The 19,432-nt window shown below is 38.5% G+C and overlaps 1 protein-coding gene across 2 annotated transcripts in view; it reads right to left on the reverse strand.

Annotated features, from left to right (window-relative positions):
• The window catches only part of FAM81A (family with sequence similarity 81 member A), an 81,343-nt gene that overhangs the window by 14,451 nt on the left and 47,460 nt on the right, over window positions 1-19,432 (reverse strand). For both annotated transcript variants that reach the window (XM_027971782.3, XM_027971784.3), the window contains exons 5-6: window positions 2,915-3,044; window positions 1,234-1,340 (exon numbers count right to left, since the gene is read on the reverse strand). In XM_027971782.3, coding sequence (XP_027827583.1) covers window positions 1,234-1,340; window positions 2,915-3,044 — 237 coding nt within the window. The remainder of the gene's footprint in view (window positions 1-1,233; window positions 1,341-2,914; window positions 3,045-19,432) is intronic.

The following is a 19,432-nucleotide window of genomic DNA, read 5'->3' on the forward strand; positions in this document are numbered from 1 at the left end:
CTCAGATATGCAGATGACACCACCCTTATGGCAGAAAGCGAAAAAGAACTAAAGAGCCTCTTGATGAAAGTGAAAGAGGAGAGTGAAAAAGTTGGCTTAAAACTCAACATTTAAAAACCAAAGATCATGGCATCTGATCCATCACTTCATGGAAAATAGATGGGGAAACAAAGGAAACAGTAACAGACTTGATTTTCTTGGGTTCCAAAATCACCGTGGATGGTGACTGCAGCCGTGAAATTAAAAGACGCTTGCTCCTTGGAAGAAAAGCTATGATAAAACCAGACAGCATATTAAAAAGCAGAGACATTATTTTGCTGACAAAGGTCTGTATAGACAAAGCTATGATTTTTCCAGTAGTCATGTATGGATGTGAGAGTTAGACCATAAAAGAGCTGACTGCAAAGAATTGATGTTTTCAAACTGTGGTGTTGGAGAAGACTCTTGAGAGTCCCTACAACTGCAAGGAGATCAAACCAGTCAATCCTAAAGGAAATCAATCCTGAATATTCACTGGAAGGACTGATGCTAAAACTGAAGTTTCAATACTTTGGCCACCTGATGTGAAGAACTGACTCATTGGAAAAGACCCTGATGCTGGGAAAGATTGAAGGCAGGAGAAGGGGACGACAGAGGATAAGATGGTTGAATGACATCACCGACTCAATGGACATGAGTTTGAGCAAGCTCTGGGAGATGGTGAAGAACAGGGAAGCCTGGCGTGCTGCAGTCCATGGGGTCACAAAGAGCTGGAACAGTTGAGTGATGGAACAACAATGCCATAACATATTCACAGGAATTAGAACATGGTGATATTTGCAGGAACCATTAATCAGCCTGCCGCAATCATGTACCCTTCCTTCAAAGCATGTATCACCATTTAGTAATAACATAGCATGTACTCATTTAAGTGGTTATTCCATTAACATTCATCAGCTCCCTAGACTATCAGCTCCACAAGCGTAAGAACAAAGCCTATTCTTCTTCAGATTCTCAGCACCCAGGCCATGTTCATCTAGGCCCAGAAATATTTATTGGATGAATAGATGGATTATTATCCAGTTACTAAAAACAATAATTAGGAAGGTAAAGTGGTAACAGGCTACAAGGAAACTTTCCCTGTGAATTCCCATTATGGTTTTCACTTTGTACAATAAATAAAAACCAAAAGGGGAAAAAACTGTAGTATAAAGAACATCAACCAAAACAGATTTTTCTAAGTTGATTACTCACTTAGTATCCAAAAGCTGAAGCTGGTGGTTACTATCTCTGTGGGACATCTTCAGTTTGGTGCTTTGCTCTGATATTGATAAGTCCACTCTGTTTAAAAGCTGAGAGATCTGGAAAAGAAACTTCACTTGTAAACATCACATCAAACCTTTTCAGAGGTAATTTCAGAAAACATTAGTGACATGTATTTTCGTCCATGGCATTAAATTCAATCTAATGTAATAAATTCATTTAGGAGTCCACCTAATCTCTCCACTTCCAATTCTTTTACACACACCCATCAAAAATCAAGACCAGAGGAGTTTCCTGGTGGCCTAGTGGTTAAGATTCTGGGCTTTCACTGCTGTGGTCCAGGTTCAATCTTCGGTCAGGAAACTCAGATCCCAACAGGCTGCAGGGCATAGCCAAAAAAAAAATCAAGACCAGCAGCACTGCCAAAATATTCATCATGCAGTGAGCACTCAACTACAGGTCTCTGTTGAGCAAGCCCAGCTCCTGCCCAGGACCAAGACTTCCCCCTGCTGGCACAAAATAGAAGTCATTTTTACCTTGAAATTTCCACCGTTTGTGTGGCTACTAGTCATAAAGGATGGAATTCTTATCACTTACAAAACCCACTAGGTCTCAGATTTACCTCCAGATGCAGGTTAAGTTTCAGGAAACATAATTTTTCAGCTGCCCAGGTGGGGCTAGTGGTAAAGAACCCACCTGCCAAGGTTGTTGGCATTGGCATGTAAGAGATGCAGGTTCAATCCCTGAGTCGGAAAGATCCCCTGGAGGAGGGCACAGCAAACCACTCCAACATTCTTGCCTGCAGAATCCCCATCGACAGAGAAGCCTGATGGGCTACAGTCCATGGGGGGTCACAAAAAGTCAGACATGATTGAGCGACTAACACTTTTTCTTTCTTTTCATTCTAATAAAAGGGCGTACCTAGTCAATTTATTGGATTAGACATATTTGTGTCCTAGCTGCCTCCAATAAGGATCCAAAGCTGTTTCTGTAAAAAAATTAATTATTATAAAACCATGAAGCAGAATTCTCCAGGCAAGAATACTGGACTGGTCTCTCTTCAAATGAAGAACAGCAAGTAAAACAGACATTGTAGAGAAAGACCTAGAAGACAGGCCCCCTTATGGCAAAGGAAAACTTCTAAGCAGCCAAAAAACAAACTGTGAAATGCCAAGAATTTTGCTTTAAGAAATTAACCTATGAATTGCAAGGTGGAATACTCTGAAATTTATTAGCTAGCCAACCCTCTAGCTTTGTTCTAATCTTTCCCCATATACAAACTATGTGATGAGGCAGCCCATAAATCCTATGAATAAACTATTTCCTGAATCCAAAATTGAGATTAGTGGCCTGTAAAAGCCTGTAAAACCACACTTTTATCACTTACTTGTCTAAGAAATGGTTCTGGAGATATAAGTTAGAATTTCTGGAACATATTGTTTGAAGAATGAGGGAAAAGAATACTTAAAATTAGGAGTATACTGACAAATCTTGGCATTTTGGTTGCATTCTTACAAAGGGCCACTCCAGTGAAATAGAAGGAGGAAGAAGAAGAGGGATGCTTATGCTGAGTGCCCTGACTAGTTTCTCCTGCAGGAAATAATTAAACCCATGTTATTCTTAGATAAGAACAAATACCCACTTTCAAAAAGCTACCTGAAACAGGTCATACCTGTCCCTCTGCGTCTTTGATTTTTGTTTCCAAGATGAGTTTGGCAGCTTGCTGTTCTTTGTTCAAGTGCTGGAGGCCCTCATAGGTCGTTTTGTGCTCGGCAGAGAGTCTGGCTATGCTGGCGTCACATCTATCCAGATAAAGAACAAAGGAAATTCTTATCAAAGTTTTAAAACATGAGCTGAAGCTTCCTTGCATACTATAAAGTGCACGATCCCACTCAGAGAAACTACACTATGAATCATCCCTTTTAACAGAGATTTGGATGAATTCAGAGAGCTACTCACATTATGGTTTTTAAGTTAAACCACAGGGATGTTGCTCAGTAAGACTAGAGATGTAACCATTAACAAAACAAAGGCTTTACAATGCTCATCAGTACATAACTGAATATGCAGTGAGAGCCCAGTAACAAAAAGCTTACAGAGTGAGCCAGATGTGGCCGTCACTCTACAGTGCCCCCTCCACCTCTCAAGTTCAGGGCCTCTGGATTTTGGAGGCAACTTCTACCACATCTGAAAGCACTGTTCCCATTTTACCAAACCACCTATAAGGCTATGTGCTTTCAGTGTGCTCCAGAGCATGGGAAAGTTCTGCAGCTGGTCCCAGGTACTTTGCCCTTGAGCCTTATGACTTGGCAGTTCTAAAGGTATGCAAAGTGTCTGTGGTAATCTGGGCTATGAAGCCTCTGTCAAACACAGAATGACCTCCTAGGAATTGAGCTTGCTTGCTCCAGCTTGCTACTGGGCTCCAGCAGACACGACATGCCTAAGCAGGGGTCACTGGGGGACCAGGCAATCTGGGCAGCCCATTACGAACACCAAGCCACAGATGTGGGCACATGGGCAGGACACTATCTTGGAGGGGAAGGAATATGTAGACATCAAGCCTAATGGTCCTAATGGGCCCCCGTGGCTTCTATTCTGACTACTGTCAGCTTTCCTACAACTCACATGTATGGCCTCGGATCAAGTGAGCTTAAAGTACGTACGTGTTAGGTACTCAAAAAGGAAAGATAGATTAACATCCATCACGAGAACTCTTATTCTTTTTTAAGTAGAGATTAAAAAAAAGAACAAGCGGTTTAGAGAAGAAAATTAGAAATCCTAAAAATAAGCTAAAATTTTCTTAGTAGACCTGACAAACTCTAGACTAAACATGATTGAAGATAAAATCAATGAATTATAAGAAAGTAGCAAGGAGCCTGCTCAGAATGTACCAAAGCCAGACAGAGATGCAAAACATGAAGAAATAGTGAAGAAAGAGAGAGGACAAATAAAGAGATGCTAACATAAGTCAAAGGGAGGGTGAAGAATTTTTTTAAAAATGGAGAGAATGGCAAAGAGGCAATATTTCAGGTGTGAGTGCTGTAGATTTTCTAAGACTGAAGAAAGACATGAGTTTTAAAGTATTCAATGAATACCAAGTGGCATAAGTAAAACTAAACAGACTATGGTGAAATTCATATAACCCAAGATAAAGATAAAATCTTAAAAGCTACCAGATACCAAAGACAAAATGATTTTTTGACTGACTATAAGATTGATAGCACACTACAGATACCAGAAGACAATAAATATCAGAAGATATTGGAGAAACAGCTTCTATGGACTGAGGGGAACAAATCTATCATCCAAGAATAAGCGCAAAATAAAGACGTTTCAGACACACAAAGATTAAGAAATGCATCGCCCACACACTCATATTGAAAAAGTCATTAAATAATGTACTTCAGTAAGAAGAAAAGAACACCCAGAGAGAAGGAGTAGGATGCAAGAAGAAACAAACTGAGAAAATTTTTGGAGAATTTAATTTTTTGTAGACTCTGAAAAAAGTAAGCTACCAGCTCAATTACTTCAAACTTCTTGAGATTTTACTTGGTAATGACTCACATTTTCTCTAAGTTGAACAACCTGTTTAGCTTAATCATTTGACTAAAATGCTATAATCCTCTTTGGAAATAACAGAAAATGCATTAGGATAAAAAAATTTAATATTGATGAAAATATTTTTAATATTTTGAAACACAATCTGAAAAACTGCATATATACATGTGTAAATTTCAATAGTCATAATAAAATAGACACAAAGCAGCAATCACGTCACTATCCATCTATATTGGAAATATTTTTAACATTTACTGCCCAACATTGAAGTTTGTAGAATTAATCTACATCACACGTTGCAGGTGGAACAGTAAATTTTACAAATCTTCTTGAGGGCAACTTGGCAGTATATACTCCAAATCTTGAAACATGAATATATTTTGATGTACCCTGCAATCTAGGTATTAACCCCAAAGAAACAAAAGTGTGAGCAAAGAAAAATCAAACTAAATTCTGCATAAATTCTTTGTACGATTTCCTGCTTTTCTAGGATAAAACCAAAATCCTTCAAAATGCTTAGAAAGAGTCAGTCCCAAGCCACCTACCTCCCTGCATCATCTTATATATTCTGTCCCTTTTTTCCTCTGTACTCAGCCACACCATTACATTGCAGGCCTTTGAACTTACTTCACTTCTTCCCCACTTTAAGGCCTTCACCCGGGCTCTTCTCTCTGGATGAATTCTTCCTTGACCTTATCACTTGACTAGGTACTATACATCCCTCAAGCTAAGCACAATAGTCACTTCCTTACTGAACCCTTCCTGGAGATCAGGTATAGCAATTAAACATTTTCCGGATACCGCACATTTTTCTTTTGCTGAACTTCTTAAAATTTATTATTATTACTATTACTACCACTATTATTATCATTTTCTACTTGCTGTTGTTGTCCAGTCACTCAGTTGCGTCTGTCTCTTTGCAACCCCATTAACTGCAGCATGCCAGGCTTCCCTGTCCTTCACCAACTCCCAGAGCTTGCTCAAACTTATTTCCGTTGAGTCTGTGATGCCATCCAACCATCTTATCCTCTGTTGTCCCCTTCTCCTCCTGCCTTCAATCTTTCCCAGCATCAGAGTCTTTTCTAACAAGTTGGCTCTTCCAATCAGGTGGCCAAAGTATTGGAGTTTCAGCTTAAGCATCAGCCCTGCCAATGAATATTCAGGACTGATTTCCTTTAGGATTAACTGGTTTGATCTCCTTGCAGGTCAATGGAATCTCAAGAATCTTCTCCAACACCACAGTTCAAAAGCATCAATTCTTCAGTGCTCAGCCTTCTTTATTGTCCAACTCTCACATCCAACTCTCACATCCATACATGACTACTAGAAAAACCACAGCTTTGACCAGATAGACCTTTGTTGGCAAAGGTCTGCTTTTTAATATGCTGACTAGGTTGGTTATAACTTTTCTTCCAAGGAACAAGCATCTTTTAATTTCATGGCTGCAATCACCATCTGCAGCTCACTTTATTCATGGCTCACTTTATTCAGTTAATTATTTTTAAATAACTGTTCCTATTTTAAATCCTGTGTCATCATTCCCTTGTTCTCCTTTCAAGACTGTATTGCACACACACATACATGTCTGTTTATGTATTAGTATATATATACACACATATATATTGTGGAGAAGGCAGCGGCAACCCACTCCTATACTCTTGCCTGGAAAATCCCATGGATAGAGGAGCCTGGTAGGCTGCAGTCCATGGGGTCGCTAAGAGTCGGACATGACTGAGCAACTTCACTTTCACTTTTCACTTTCATGCACTGGAGAAGGAAATGGCAACCCACTCCAGTGTTCTTGCCTGGAGAATCCCAGGGACAGCGGAGCCTGGTGGGCTGCTGTCTATGAGGTCACACAGAGTCAGACACGACTAAAGCGACTTAGCAGTAGTAGCACACATATATATTTCTTAAAAGCATGTGTATGTGAGTATTAGTTGAATTCAACTGTTACAAAAGCCATTATGTCATAAGTAATATTTTGATACTTATTGTTTTCACTTATTGCTAAGCTTCAACTATATTGTTAAACACTACAGTAGTTATTCATTTTAACTACAAAATAACATTCTATTGTTTGTTACAATTTATTTTCCAAACTTCCACTAATGGGCACTTTGGGTTATTGCAAGACTTTGCTATTTCCAACAATGCTGCTATGAAGTACCCTCCTGTGGTACAACTTCAACAATTTATCTTGGGCATAAACTGATGGATCTCAAAGTACATGGATGTTCAGCACTGAGAGGTAATATCAGCCCTCACTAGTTTATACTCCCACTAACAATAGGTAAGAGATCTTGTGCACCTACACCCTCTCTAATGCTTGGCATTTTTGGACATTTTAGACGTCAGTCTACTGGGAGTGAGAAAGCATATATTGCTGCTTTTTGAAATTTTCATTTCAATATCAACCAATGCTACTGAATCTCCTCACATGTTTATCGGCCATGAGTGTTTCTTCTTTGATGTCAGTTCATGTCTCTTACCCACTGTTACACTGGATTGTTTGCATTATTCTCAGCTTGTACATATATTCTTGACACAACTTTTTACTATACAATGTCTTCCTCCATTTGTAACTTTTCATTTTCTTATTTAAGAATGGTGAGCAACACTTGAAATTTTAACATAAACTTCTCAATGCCTTCTATATCAAGAAGAAATCCTCCCCTACCAAAAGGTCTAAAAGATATTTCTCTATATGTTTCTATTAAAAGTTTTAAGTCTTATGTTCAGCATTTAAGTCCTTTACTCATCTGGAGGTGATTTTATATCTGATATGAGATAGGGAAAAAAATGAATCTTTTTTGAAATGGATAATAAATTTTCTAGCTCCATTTACTTAACAGTCTCTTCTTTCTCCACGGATCTGCTACGCCATCTATGACATATATCAAAGTCCCATACATGTGTGGTTCAATTCTGGACTTTCTATCCTGTTCCACTGTTCAATTTCTCTATCCCTAAGCCACCAACATAACATCTTAATAACTACAGTTTCATAGCAAGTCTTGGTATCTAGTAGGGCAACTCTCCCCTCTTTGGTCATCTTCATAAGTATCTTGAGTATTTCTGACTCTTAACTGATGTACAAACATTAGGATCATCTTATCAAGTTTCTCCATAAAACTCTGGAATCTAATGGGAATTTCATTGATTCTGAAGATTAATTTGTGAAAACTGATATTTTTAAAGATATTAAAGACTTCCTACCCTTGAATATAATACCTGTTTCTATTTATTTATATTTTCTTATTATTTCTTAGCCAATTTTTTTTAATTTTCAAGAAGTCTTGAACAATTTTTGTTAGATATATGCCTAGTTATTACACATTCCCTGATTTTAGTTTAAATAACATCTTCATTTTAAGTATGTTTTCTAGTTATTTCCTATTGGTTTTTAGTAAAGCAACTGATCTTTGTACTTTAATATTAGTAACCACCTTGCTAAATTTACATTAACAGATTAAGAGAGAAATCTGTGATTTGAATAGATGCAAAAACACTTGAGAAAACTCAATACAAATTATAAAGAGTCTTAGTAAATCTGGAGTGCAAGAAAACTTCCCAAATCTGATGAATCCATGATTAATCATTATCCAAAAAATGTAAAAACTCTGGAAGTATTCTCATTAAAGTTGAAAACAAGAGAAAGATGCTCATTGTTAAATTTCTAATGAACTGTACTGAAGATTTTACCCAGTACAAGATGACAAAAAAGACTAAGGATATGAGGATCAGAAAAGAAGAAATTAAACTGCCAATATATGCAGATGATACAATCATTTCTATAGAAACTCCCCCCAAATCTATAAACCAGAATCATAAGTAAAATAAACAATTATTTTGCAATAATTTGCTTAATGTCTATCTCTCCTATTAGAAGGAATATAAACTACATTTAAGGAAGAAGGGCAACTGCCTTTTCTATCACTAAAACCCTAGTGCTGAGCACATTGCCTTGCTTGTAGTAGGGTCTCAATAAATACTTGCCAATGAATGACTGTAAGGAATATTTACTACGTACCATGCACTGTCCAAGATGCATAATATTATGCATGAATTAAACATGGACTTATGCATGAACTAAATATTAGTTCATTTAGTCCTCAAAATCATCCCACTCACAAATGATGCCTAAAAAACAATATCAAATACAGACCCCTCTTTTTCATTTTGAGCTCAAAATTTTTAAGCAAAACATTATCTAAATTATATTTGGAGAAATCTGAATTTTTAAATTACCATGAAATACAAAAATATTATTTTCCAATTCAAATAACAGCTTATAGGATGGAAATCTGTCAGACGGAAATTTACATCATACCAGTTTATCATCTTCACAAAGCAGTTCAAGGGACAGACTATGTTTAAATAAGTTACTTGAAAAGGTCTCACAATGATCCTAAAGCTCATGGCTCACAGATTTGCACTAGCTATAGCTTGGCTTCCATATTTTGTCTCACTTTGGAAACACAAACACTACAACATTGTTGTTGTTCAGTCACTCAGTCATGTCTGACTCTTTGCAACCCCATGGACTGCAGCACACCAGGCTTCCCTGTCCATCATCTCCCGGAGCTTGCTCAGACTCATGTCCATTGAGTCAATGATGCCATCCAACCATCTCATCCTCTGTCTCCCTCTTCTCCTCCTACCCTGAATCTTTCCCAGCATCAGGATCTTTTCCAATGAGTCAGCTCTTCGCATCAGGTGGTCAAAGTATCAGAGCAACAACACACATTTCCATTAATACAGGAGTGGCTAAATATATTAAATTATGATACATACATGGAACAGAATATCCCATATTTAATTAAAAAGTCAGTCAGGTCATGTGCATACTGGAAGGAGGCCCACAATATACTGTCATGAAGAAACAAGTGACGGAATAGTATGTCTTCCTGAACCAGGGATCAAACCTATGTCCCCTGCATTGGCAGGCAGACTCTTAACCAATGGACCACCAGGGAAGCCCCCTTCCTTTCTTCTCAAAAAACACACATCATAAAAGGCAGTCTTGAGGCTCACATGTAGCTGTAGGCATGACTTAATAGATTTAGTTAAACAAGAACCTGCACTGAATTCCGACCAGTTGTCCTGTTTTATCTTGATGTAATATTACAGATGAACTGCTGATGTATTCATTCCAAAATTTCCCTTTTCAGGTCTTTGGGCAGCTGTCTTCCAGGTACAGCTCTTGGTTGCGGCAGTTAGGTGGCAGAATGACTCTATCACTTGGCTGTCTGATCAATGATGGCAAGGAGGTGGTTAAAAGTCCAGAACAGGGTCCCAAATGTCTAACCACAGACATGACTTGAGTTTCATGCTTAGGCAGATCTTCTCTTACAGCTTGTGACATGGCAGCATACGGCGTTTAAAAAGCAATGACACTTACAGAATGCCTATGTCATTCATTTCACTTCACCTCTTCACATAGGCATTTTATAACCTCACAACCTTGCAAAGGTAAATACACTACACTAAGATATTCTGAGAGAGAGACCACATTCACACAAAATTTTTTACAGTAAACTCTTATAATTATTCTATTTTATTATTAATTATTATTAATCTCTTATTTTGCCTAAGTTATAAATTAGACTTTCTCACAGGGGTAAGTATATAGGAAAAAACATAGTATATATTATAGGGAGGCTTCAGTGCTATCCCCAGTTTCAGGCACCCCACTGGGAGTCTCGGGGTGTATTCCCTTGGGATTACTGTATCATAACTAAGCTTCTAATATGGGTGTTACAGCCTAACAAAATATTGGCATGATCAAGAGGTGTTATGTATGTATGTATGGCTGAGTCCCTTCACTGTTCACCTGAAACTATCACAACATTATTAATAGGCTATGTGCGTGCTCAGTAACTTCAGTCATGTCCAACCCTGTGACCCTGTGGACTGTAGCCAGGCTCCTCCATCCATGGGATTCTTCAGGTAAGAATACTGGAGTGGGTTACCATGCCCTCCTCCAGGGACCTTCCTGACCCAGGGATTGAACACACATCTCTTGCATTGCAAGCGGATTCTCTAATGCTGAGCCACTGGGGAAGCCTTTTAATCAGCTTTATGCCAATACAAAATTAAAAGTCTAAAAAAAAAAGAAAAAAGGAGGTGAGAGACGGGAGTAGAAACAGAGAGAAACATCCTATATCATCCTGAGAAGACCTTATTATTGCTCTACAACTTGTTTGTCCCCTTTGTGTAAATTTTGGTCTGTTCCCATGTTTTCACTGCATTTTGTAAGAGAGCCTTGGGATATATCTATATTAGAAAATAATTCAACATTAATAAAAGGGGTTCATGTTATAGGAGCACCTCAATATATAAGACAAATACTAACAGACATAAAAAGAGAAACTGACAGTAACACAATAACAGTAGGAGACTTTAACACCCCACTCACACCAATGGACAGATCATCAAAACAGAAAATTAATAAGGAAACACAAGTCTTAAATGACACATTAGATGAGATGGATCTCATTAATATCTTCAGGACATTCCATCCAAATGCAGAAGAATACACCTTCTTCTCAAGTGCACATGGAACATTCTCCAGGATAGACCACATCTTGGGTCACAAATCAAATCTCAGTAAATTTAAGAAAATTGAAATCGTGTCAAGCGTCTTCACTGACCACAATGCTATGAGGCTACGTTATCAATTATAAGAAAAAAGCTGCAAGAAACACAAACACATGGAGATTAAACAATATGTTGCTAAATAACCAACAGGTTACTGAAGAAATCAAAAGGGAAATCAAAAAATTTTTAGAAACAAATGACAATGAAAACATGACAACTCAAAACCTATGGGATGCAGCAAAAGCAGTTCTAAGAGGGACATTTATAGCGTTACAATCCTACATCAAGAAACAAGAAAAACATCAAATAGCCAACCTAACTTTACACCTAAAACAACTAGAAAAAAAGAAAAAAACAATTAGTAGAAGGAAAGAAATCATAAAGAACAGAGCAGAAATAAATGAAAAGAAATGAAAGAAACAATAGTAAAGATTAATAAAACCAAAAGTGGGTTCTTTGGGAAGATAAACAAAATTGACAAACCTTTAGCCAGACTCATCAGGAAAAAAGAGAGAAGAATCAAATCAACAAACAGGAGAGGTTACAACAGACAATGTAGAAATACAAAGGATTATAAGAGACTATTGTGAACAACTATATGGCAATAAAATGCATAACCTGGGAGAAATGGACAGATTTTTAGAAAAGTTCAATCTTTCAAGGTGGAATCAGGAAGAAATAGAAATTATGAACAATACAGTTATAAGCACTGAAATTGAAATTGTGATAACTGTGATCAAAAATCTCCCAAAAAAACAGAAGCCCAGGACCAGATGGCTTCACAGGAGAAATCTAACCAACATTTAGAGAAGAGCTAATGCCTATCCTGCTAAAACTCTTTCAAAAAACTGCAGAGGAAGGAACAACAGACTGGTTCCAAATAGGAAAAGGAGTACGTCAAGGCTGTATATTGTCACCCTGCTTATTTAACTTCTATGCAGAGTACATCATGAGAAACGCTGGACTAGAAGAAGCACAAGCTGGAATCAAGATTGCTGGGAGAAATATCAATAACCTCAGATAGCAGATGACACCACCCTTATGACAGAAAGTGAAGAGGAACTAAAAAGCCTCTTGATGAAAGTGAAAGAGGAGAGTGAAAAAGTTGGCTTAAAGCTCAATATTCGGAAAACAAAGATCATGGCATCTGGTCCCATCACTTCATGGGAAATAGATGGGGAAACAGTGGAAACAGTGGCAGACTTTATTTTTGGGGGCTCCAAAATCACTGCAGATGGTGACTGCAGCCGTGAAATTAAAAGACGCTTACTCCTTGGAAGAAAAGTTATGACCAACCTAGATAGCATATTGAAAAGCAGAGACATTACTTTGCCAACAAAGGTCCGTCTAGTCAAGGCTATGGTTTTTCCAGTGGTCATGTATGGATGCAAGACTCTCATGTATGGACTGTGAAGAAAGCCAAGCGCCGAAGAATTGATGCTTTTGAACTGTGGTGTTGGAGAAGACTCTTGAGAGTCCCTTGGACTGCAAGGAGATCCAACCAGTCCATTCTGAAGGAGATCAGCCCTGGGATTCCTTTGGAGGGAATGATGCTAAAGCTGAAACTCCAGTACTTTGGCCACCTCATGCAAAGAGTTGACTTATTGGAAAAGACTCTGATGCTGGGAGAGATTGGGGGCAGGAGGAGAAGAGGACGATAGAGGATGAGATGGCTGGATGGCATCACCAACTCGATGGAGGTGAGTTTGGGTGAACTCCGGGAGATGGTGATGGACAAGGAGGCCTGGTGTGCTGCGATTCATGCGGTCGCAAAGAGTCAGACACGACTGAGTGACTGAACTGAACTGAACTGAAGAACACTTCCAAACTCATTCTAAGAGGCCACCATCACCTGATATGAAAACCAAACACAACACAAAGAAAGAAAACTACAGACCAATATCATTGATGAACATAGATGCAAAAATCCTCAACAAAATTTTAGCAAACAGAATTCAGCAACACATCAAAAAGCTCACCATGAACAAGTTGGGTTTATTCCAGGGATGCAAGGATTCTTCAATCTACACAAGTCAATCAATGTGATATACCATATTAACACATTGAAAGATAAAAACCATATGATCATCTCAATAGATGCAGAAAAAGCCTTTGACAAAATTCAGCACCCATTTATGATTAAAACTCTTCAAAAAATGGACATAGAAGGAACCTACCTCAACACAGTAAAGGGCATATATTATAAATCTACAGCAAACATTATTCTCAATGGTGAAAAACTGAAAGCATTCCCCCTAAGATCAGGAACAGGACAAGGGTGTACACTTTCACCACTATTATTCAACATAGTTCTAGAAGTCCTAGCTACAGCAATCACAGAAATAAAAGGAATCAAAGAAATAAAAGGAATCCAGATCAGAAAAGAAGTAAAGCTCTCACTATTTGCAGATGACATGATACTGTACATAGAAAACCCTAAACATAGTATCAGAATATTACTAGAGCTAATCAGTGAACTTAACAAAGTTGCAGGATATAAAATCAATGCACAGAAATCACTTGTATTTCTATATACTAACAATGAAAAATCAGAAAGAGAAATTAAGCAATCAATCCCATTCACCATTGCAACAGAAAGAACTAAATATCTAGGAATAGACTTACCTAAGGAAACAAAAGAGCTGTACACAGAAAATTATAAGACACTAATGAAAGAAATCAAAGATGACATAAACAGATGGAGAGATATTCCATGTTCCTGGGTAGGAAGAATCAACACTGTAAAAATGACTATACTATCAACCACAATCTACAGATTCAACGCAATCCCTATCAAATTACCAATGACATTTTTCACAGAACTAGAACAAAAACATTTCACAATTCATATGGAAATACAAAAGACCCCGAATAACCAAAGCAGTCTTGAGAAAGAAGAATGGAGCTGGAGGAATCAACCTTCCTGACTTTAGACTATACTACAAAACTACAGTCATCAAGACAGTATGGTACAGTCATCAAGACAGTATGGTACTAACACAAAAACAGAAATACAGACCAATGGAACAAGATAGAAAGCCCAGAAATAAGCCCACACACCTATGGGTACTTTATTTTTGACAAAGGAGGCAAGAATATACAATGGGGCAAAGACAGCCTCTTCAATAAATGGTGCTGAGAAAACTGGACAACTACATGTATAAGAACGAAATTAGAACACTTCCTAACACCATACACAAAGATAAACTCAAAATGGATTAAAAACCTAAATGTAAGACCAGAAACTGTAAAACTCTTAGAGAAAAACACAGGCAGAACACTTGATGACATAAATCAAAGAAAGATCCTCTATGACCCACCTCCTAGAGTAATGGAAATAAAAACAAAAGTAAACAAGTGGGACCTGATTAAACTTAAAAGCTTTTGCACAGCAAAGGAAACACTAAGCAAGGTGTAAAGACAACCCTCAGAGTAGGAGAAAATAATAGCAAATGAAACAAAGGATTAATTTCCAAAATATATAAGCAGCTCATACAACTCAACACCAGAAAAACAAACAACCCAATCAAAAAGTGGGGAAAAGACCTAAACAGACATTTCTCCAAAGAAGACATACAGATGGCTAACAAACACATGAAACAATGCTCAACATCACTCATTATTAGAGCTATGCAAACCAAAACCACAATGAGATATCACCCTACACTGGTCAGAATGGCTATCATCAAAAAGTCTACAAACAATAAATGCTGGGGAGGGTGTGGAGAAAAGGGAATGCTCTTGCACTGTTGGAGCAAATGTAAATTGATACAGCCACTATGGAAGACGGCATGGAGATTCCTTAAATAATTAGGAATAAAACCACCATATGACCCAGCAATCCCACTCCTAGGCATATACCCTGAGGAAACCGAAATTGAAAAAGACACATGCATCCCATTGTTCACTGCAGCACTATTTACAATAGCTAGAACATGGAAGCAACCTAGATGTCCATCAACAGATGAATGGATAAAGAAATTGTGGTATATATACACAATGGAATATTATTCAGCCATAAAAATGAATGCATTTGAGTCAGTTCTAATGAGTTGGATGAACCTGAAACCTATTATGTAGAATGAAGTAAGTCAGAAAGAGAAAGATAAATATCATATTCTAATGCATATAGATGGAATCTAGAAAAATGGTACTGAAGAATTTATTTACGGGGCAGCAATAGAGAAATAGGCATAGAGAATAGACTTATGGACATGGGGACAGGGGAGGAGAGGATGAGATGTATAGAAAGTGTAACATGGAAACTTACATTACCATATGTAAAATAGATAGCCAATGGGAATTTGCTGTATGGCTCAGGAAACTCAAACAGGGGCTCACATGCTAGTAAAGTAATGCTCAAAATTCTCCAAGCCAGGCTTCAGCAATACGTCAACAGTGAACTTCCTGATGTTCAAGCTGGTTTTAGAAAAGGCAGAGGAACCAGAGATCAAATTGCCAACATCCTCTGGATCATGGAAAAAGCAAGAGAGTTCCAGAAAAACATCTATTTCTGCTTTATTGACTATGCCAAAGCCTTTGACTGTGTGGATCACAATAAGCTGTGGAAAATTCTGAAAGAGATGGGAATACCAGACTACCTGACCTGCCTCTTGAGAAATTTGTATGCAGGTCAGGAAGCAACAGTTAGAACTGGACATGGAACAACAGACTGGTTCCAAATAGGAAAAGGAGTACATCAAGGCTGTATATTGTCAACCTGCTTATTTAACTTCTATGCAGAGTACATCATAAGAAATGCTGGGTTGGAAGAAGCCCAAGCTGGAATCAAGATTGCTGGGAGAAATATCAATAACCTCAAATATGCAGATGACACCACCCTTATGGCAGAAAGTGAAGAGGAACTAAAAAGCCTCTTGATGAAAGTGAAAGAGGAGAGTGAAAAAGTTGGCTTAAAGCTCAACATTCAGAAAACGAAGATCATGGCATCTGGTCCCATCACTTCATGGGAAACAGATGGGGAAACAGTGGAAACAGTGGCAGACTTTATGTTGGGGGGCTCCAAAATCACTGCAGATGGTGATTGCAGCCATGAAATTAAAAGACGCTTACTCCTTGGAAGGAAAGTTATGACCAACCTAGATAGCATATTCAAAAACAGAGACATTACTTTGCCAACAAAGTCAAGGCTATGGTTTTTCCAGTGGTCATGTATGGATGTGAGAGTTGGACTGTGAAGAAAGCTGAGTGCCAAAGAATTGATGCTTTTGAACTGTGGTGTTGGAAAAGGCTCTTGAGAGTCCCTTGGACTGCAAGGAGATCCAACCAGTCCATTCTAAAGCAGTCCTGGGTGTTCACTGGAAGGATTGATGGTAAAGCTGAAACTCCAGTACTTTGGCCACCTCATGAGAAGAGTTGACTCATTGGAAAAGACTCTGATGCTGGGAGGGATTGGGGGCAGGAGGAGAAGGGGACGACCGAGGATGAGATGGCTGGATGGCAGCACTGACTTGATGCACGTGAGTTCTGAGTGAACTCCGGGAGTTGGTGATGGACAGGGAGGCCTGGCGTGCTGTGATTCATGGGGTTGCAAACAGTCGGACACGACTGAGCGACTGAACTGAACTGATTATATGTATACGTCATTAGCCCTTAAATGCTGGTGATGGTTTAACTGAATCCGACTAAACAGCAATTTACATCCTAGGACATTGTCAAAAACAGTACAGCATAATGGATGCATACTACTATACATACACAGGGCTCCCCTGGTGACTCAGGTGGTAAAGAAACTGCCTGCCAATGCAGGAGACTCAAGAGACACAGGCTCGATCCCTGGGTAGAGAAAATCCCCCGGAGAAGGAAGTGGCAACTCATTTCAATATTCTTGCCTGGGAAATTCTATGGACAGAGGAGCCTGGCAGGCTATATATAGTCCATGGGGGTCACAAAGAATCGCACATGACTGAGCACTCATGCACTCAGATACATAAAATAGATAACCAACAAGGCCTACTGTATAGCACAGGGAACTATACTCAATATTTTGTAATTATGAGGGAAAATAATCTGAAAAATATACATCTATATATACACATATTTGTATAATAGAATCACTGTGCTATCCATCTGAAACTAGCATAATATTGTAAATCAATTATACTACAACTTAAAAAAGAAATATATTGGGGATACTAGGTTGTGTAATACAATAAAAGCAATGTTTAAAATGATTAAATTGCAAAGAAGAACAAAGTAAGCAAACAGGAAAGAAAAAAACAGTAGAGTAATCTGCAAGGAATCAGTGGAGCCTAAGATTTGGGTGTGACACCAACAGAGGCAGGCAGCTTAATAAAATAAGAAGGAAAGAGATAGTCACAGAGAGCCTTGCAAAAACTGCTATCATCACAGGCTGACTGTGCAGCCTCTGAGGATCGGCATCAATCCTGTCATGAGAGGCTTCATGTTGTGGGAGAAACAGACCTCACTAACATAGGCCAGCTAAGTCACTTAACCAAACAAACAACACAAACAAGCCCAAGGGCATCAGCTTCCAGGACTGCTACAATATACTACCTAAATATCCAGTTTTTAATTAAAGTTAAAATATATACAAAGCATATTACTCAACAGCTATACTCCTAGGCATACACATCCAAGAGAAATTAAAACATATGACCACACAACCTCGTATGTGAATGTGCATAAGAGCATTATTCATAATGGGCAAAAAATTTTAACTTGATGATATCCAATCGGTTTCTTTTTTTCTTTGCCCCTGGACTTAATCTGAGGGAATGTGCACACCTGCCTCAGTACACAGGTATTTTTCCTCTGAAACTCTGATACCATGCAAACAGATCTCAGAGAGGAAAGTGGAGGAAGCTCCTGAGTCCTGGACAAATAAAGATGGTAAGCCAAAAAATGGACCAAACGTCCCAGTAGGAACAGAAAAGCTAGACTCCAGGCTTTGGGTCAGGGAGGAATGGGAAACTGAGACAGTCCTGTTCAAGTGTGTTCTGCTTAGTGAAGTAAGGGTGTCTATCATTTCTGCAGAGAATTATCCTTTGCCCTTTCCTGTTGGCTCTCCAGGGAGGTATCAGGGTTTGTTTCCTATCAGTTACTTCACCAGTGGATCCATGAACACTATAAACTAAAACCTGAAACAGTACTGCAGCCTGGTAATCCAAGACTATCACTTAAAGAATTCATATCCTTTCAAAACCATGACATAATTAATGCAAGAAAGTTAAAACTTTCCCCAGGAATTATTTCACATGAGTTTGTTTCAACAACCAAAGCCTCATTAGCATTCCAGAAGAAAGATGGAATGCTAAAATAAAGCAAAAATATGTGGTGTTCACAACACATTATTTTGACTGTTTCAGAGTAAAAGCATTTGTTACAGAGAAGGAACAAGCTGGGTAGAGACGTTAATAAGAAACTGCAGAGGAAAAATGTAAAATTCCTGCAAGTGTTTCAAAACAATTTCTCCATTTTGTAATTAGAACCAGTGTTACAAGGATAATTTCATGGCCGCTGCATAACAGGTCCTGTCTGCTCTATATTCACTCCATCTCAGGTACACACTAAGCCCCTTCCATATATCACCTCACTCAACCTCCATCTGCAACTCAAGTGACTAGGAAAATTTCTAGAGTTCTCCTGAAGTTCCTACTCTTGCCTTGTAGCTCTGAAGCTCTTTAGATCCTCCCAATTCTGAGAGGTATAACAGAGCTGGGGTTTCCTTTCAGCTGATCTCCACAAAAAAAAACCTTCAAGTCCAATTAACAGTGATTTTCCAAATCTTAATTCATCCAAATAAAGATTTATTGAGTATCTACTGTCTTCCAGAGACTGGTTCTATGCACTGAGGTTACAAAAAGATGACGTACTCCGCCCCAAGGCAACAGAGAGACTCAACAGCACAGAGAGTGGTAGGTAAGTTCAGGAGAAAGGGATCTGGGAAAACTTCCTGGAGGAGGTAAAACTTAAGCTGAACTTTAAAGGCTGACTAGAAGTTAGGAAAGAAGGGGAGAGGGCAGGTATAAGAACAAGTGAAGTCACT

This window comes from Ovis aries, chromosome 7 (assembly GCF_016772045.2).
Source record: "Ovis aries strain OAR_USU_Benz2616 breed Rambouillet chromosome 7, ARS-UI_Ramb_v3.0, whole genome shotgun sequence".
In the NCBI taxonomy this organism is placed as follows: Eukaryota; Metazoa; Chordata; class Mammalia; order Artiodactyla; family Bovidae; genus Ovis; species Ovis aries.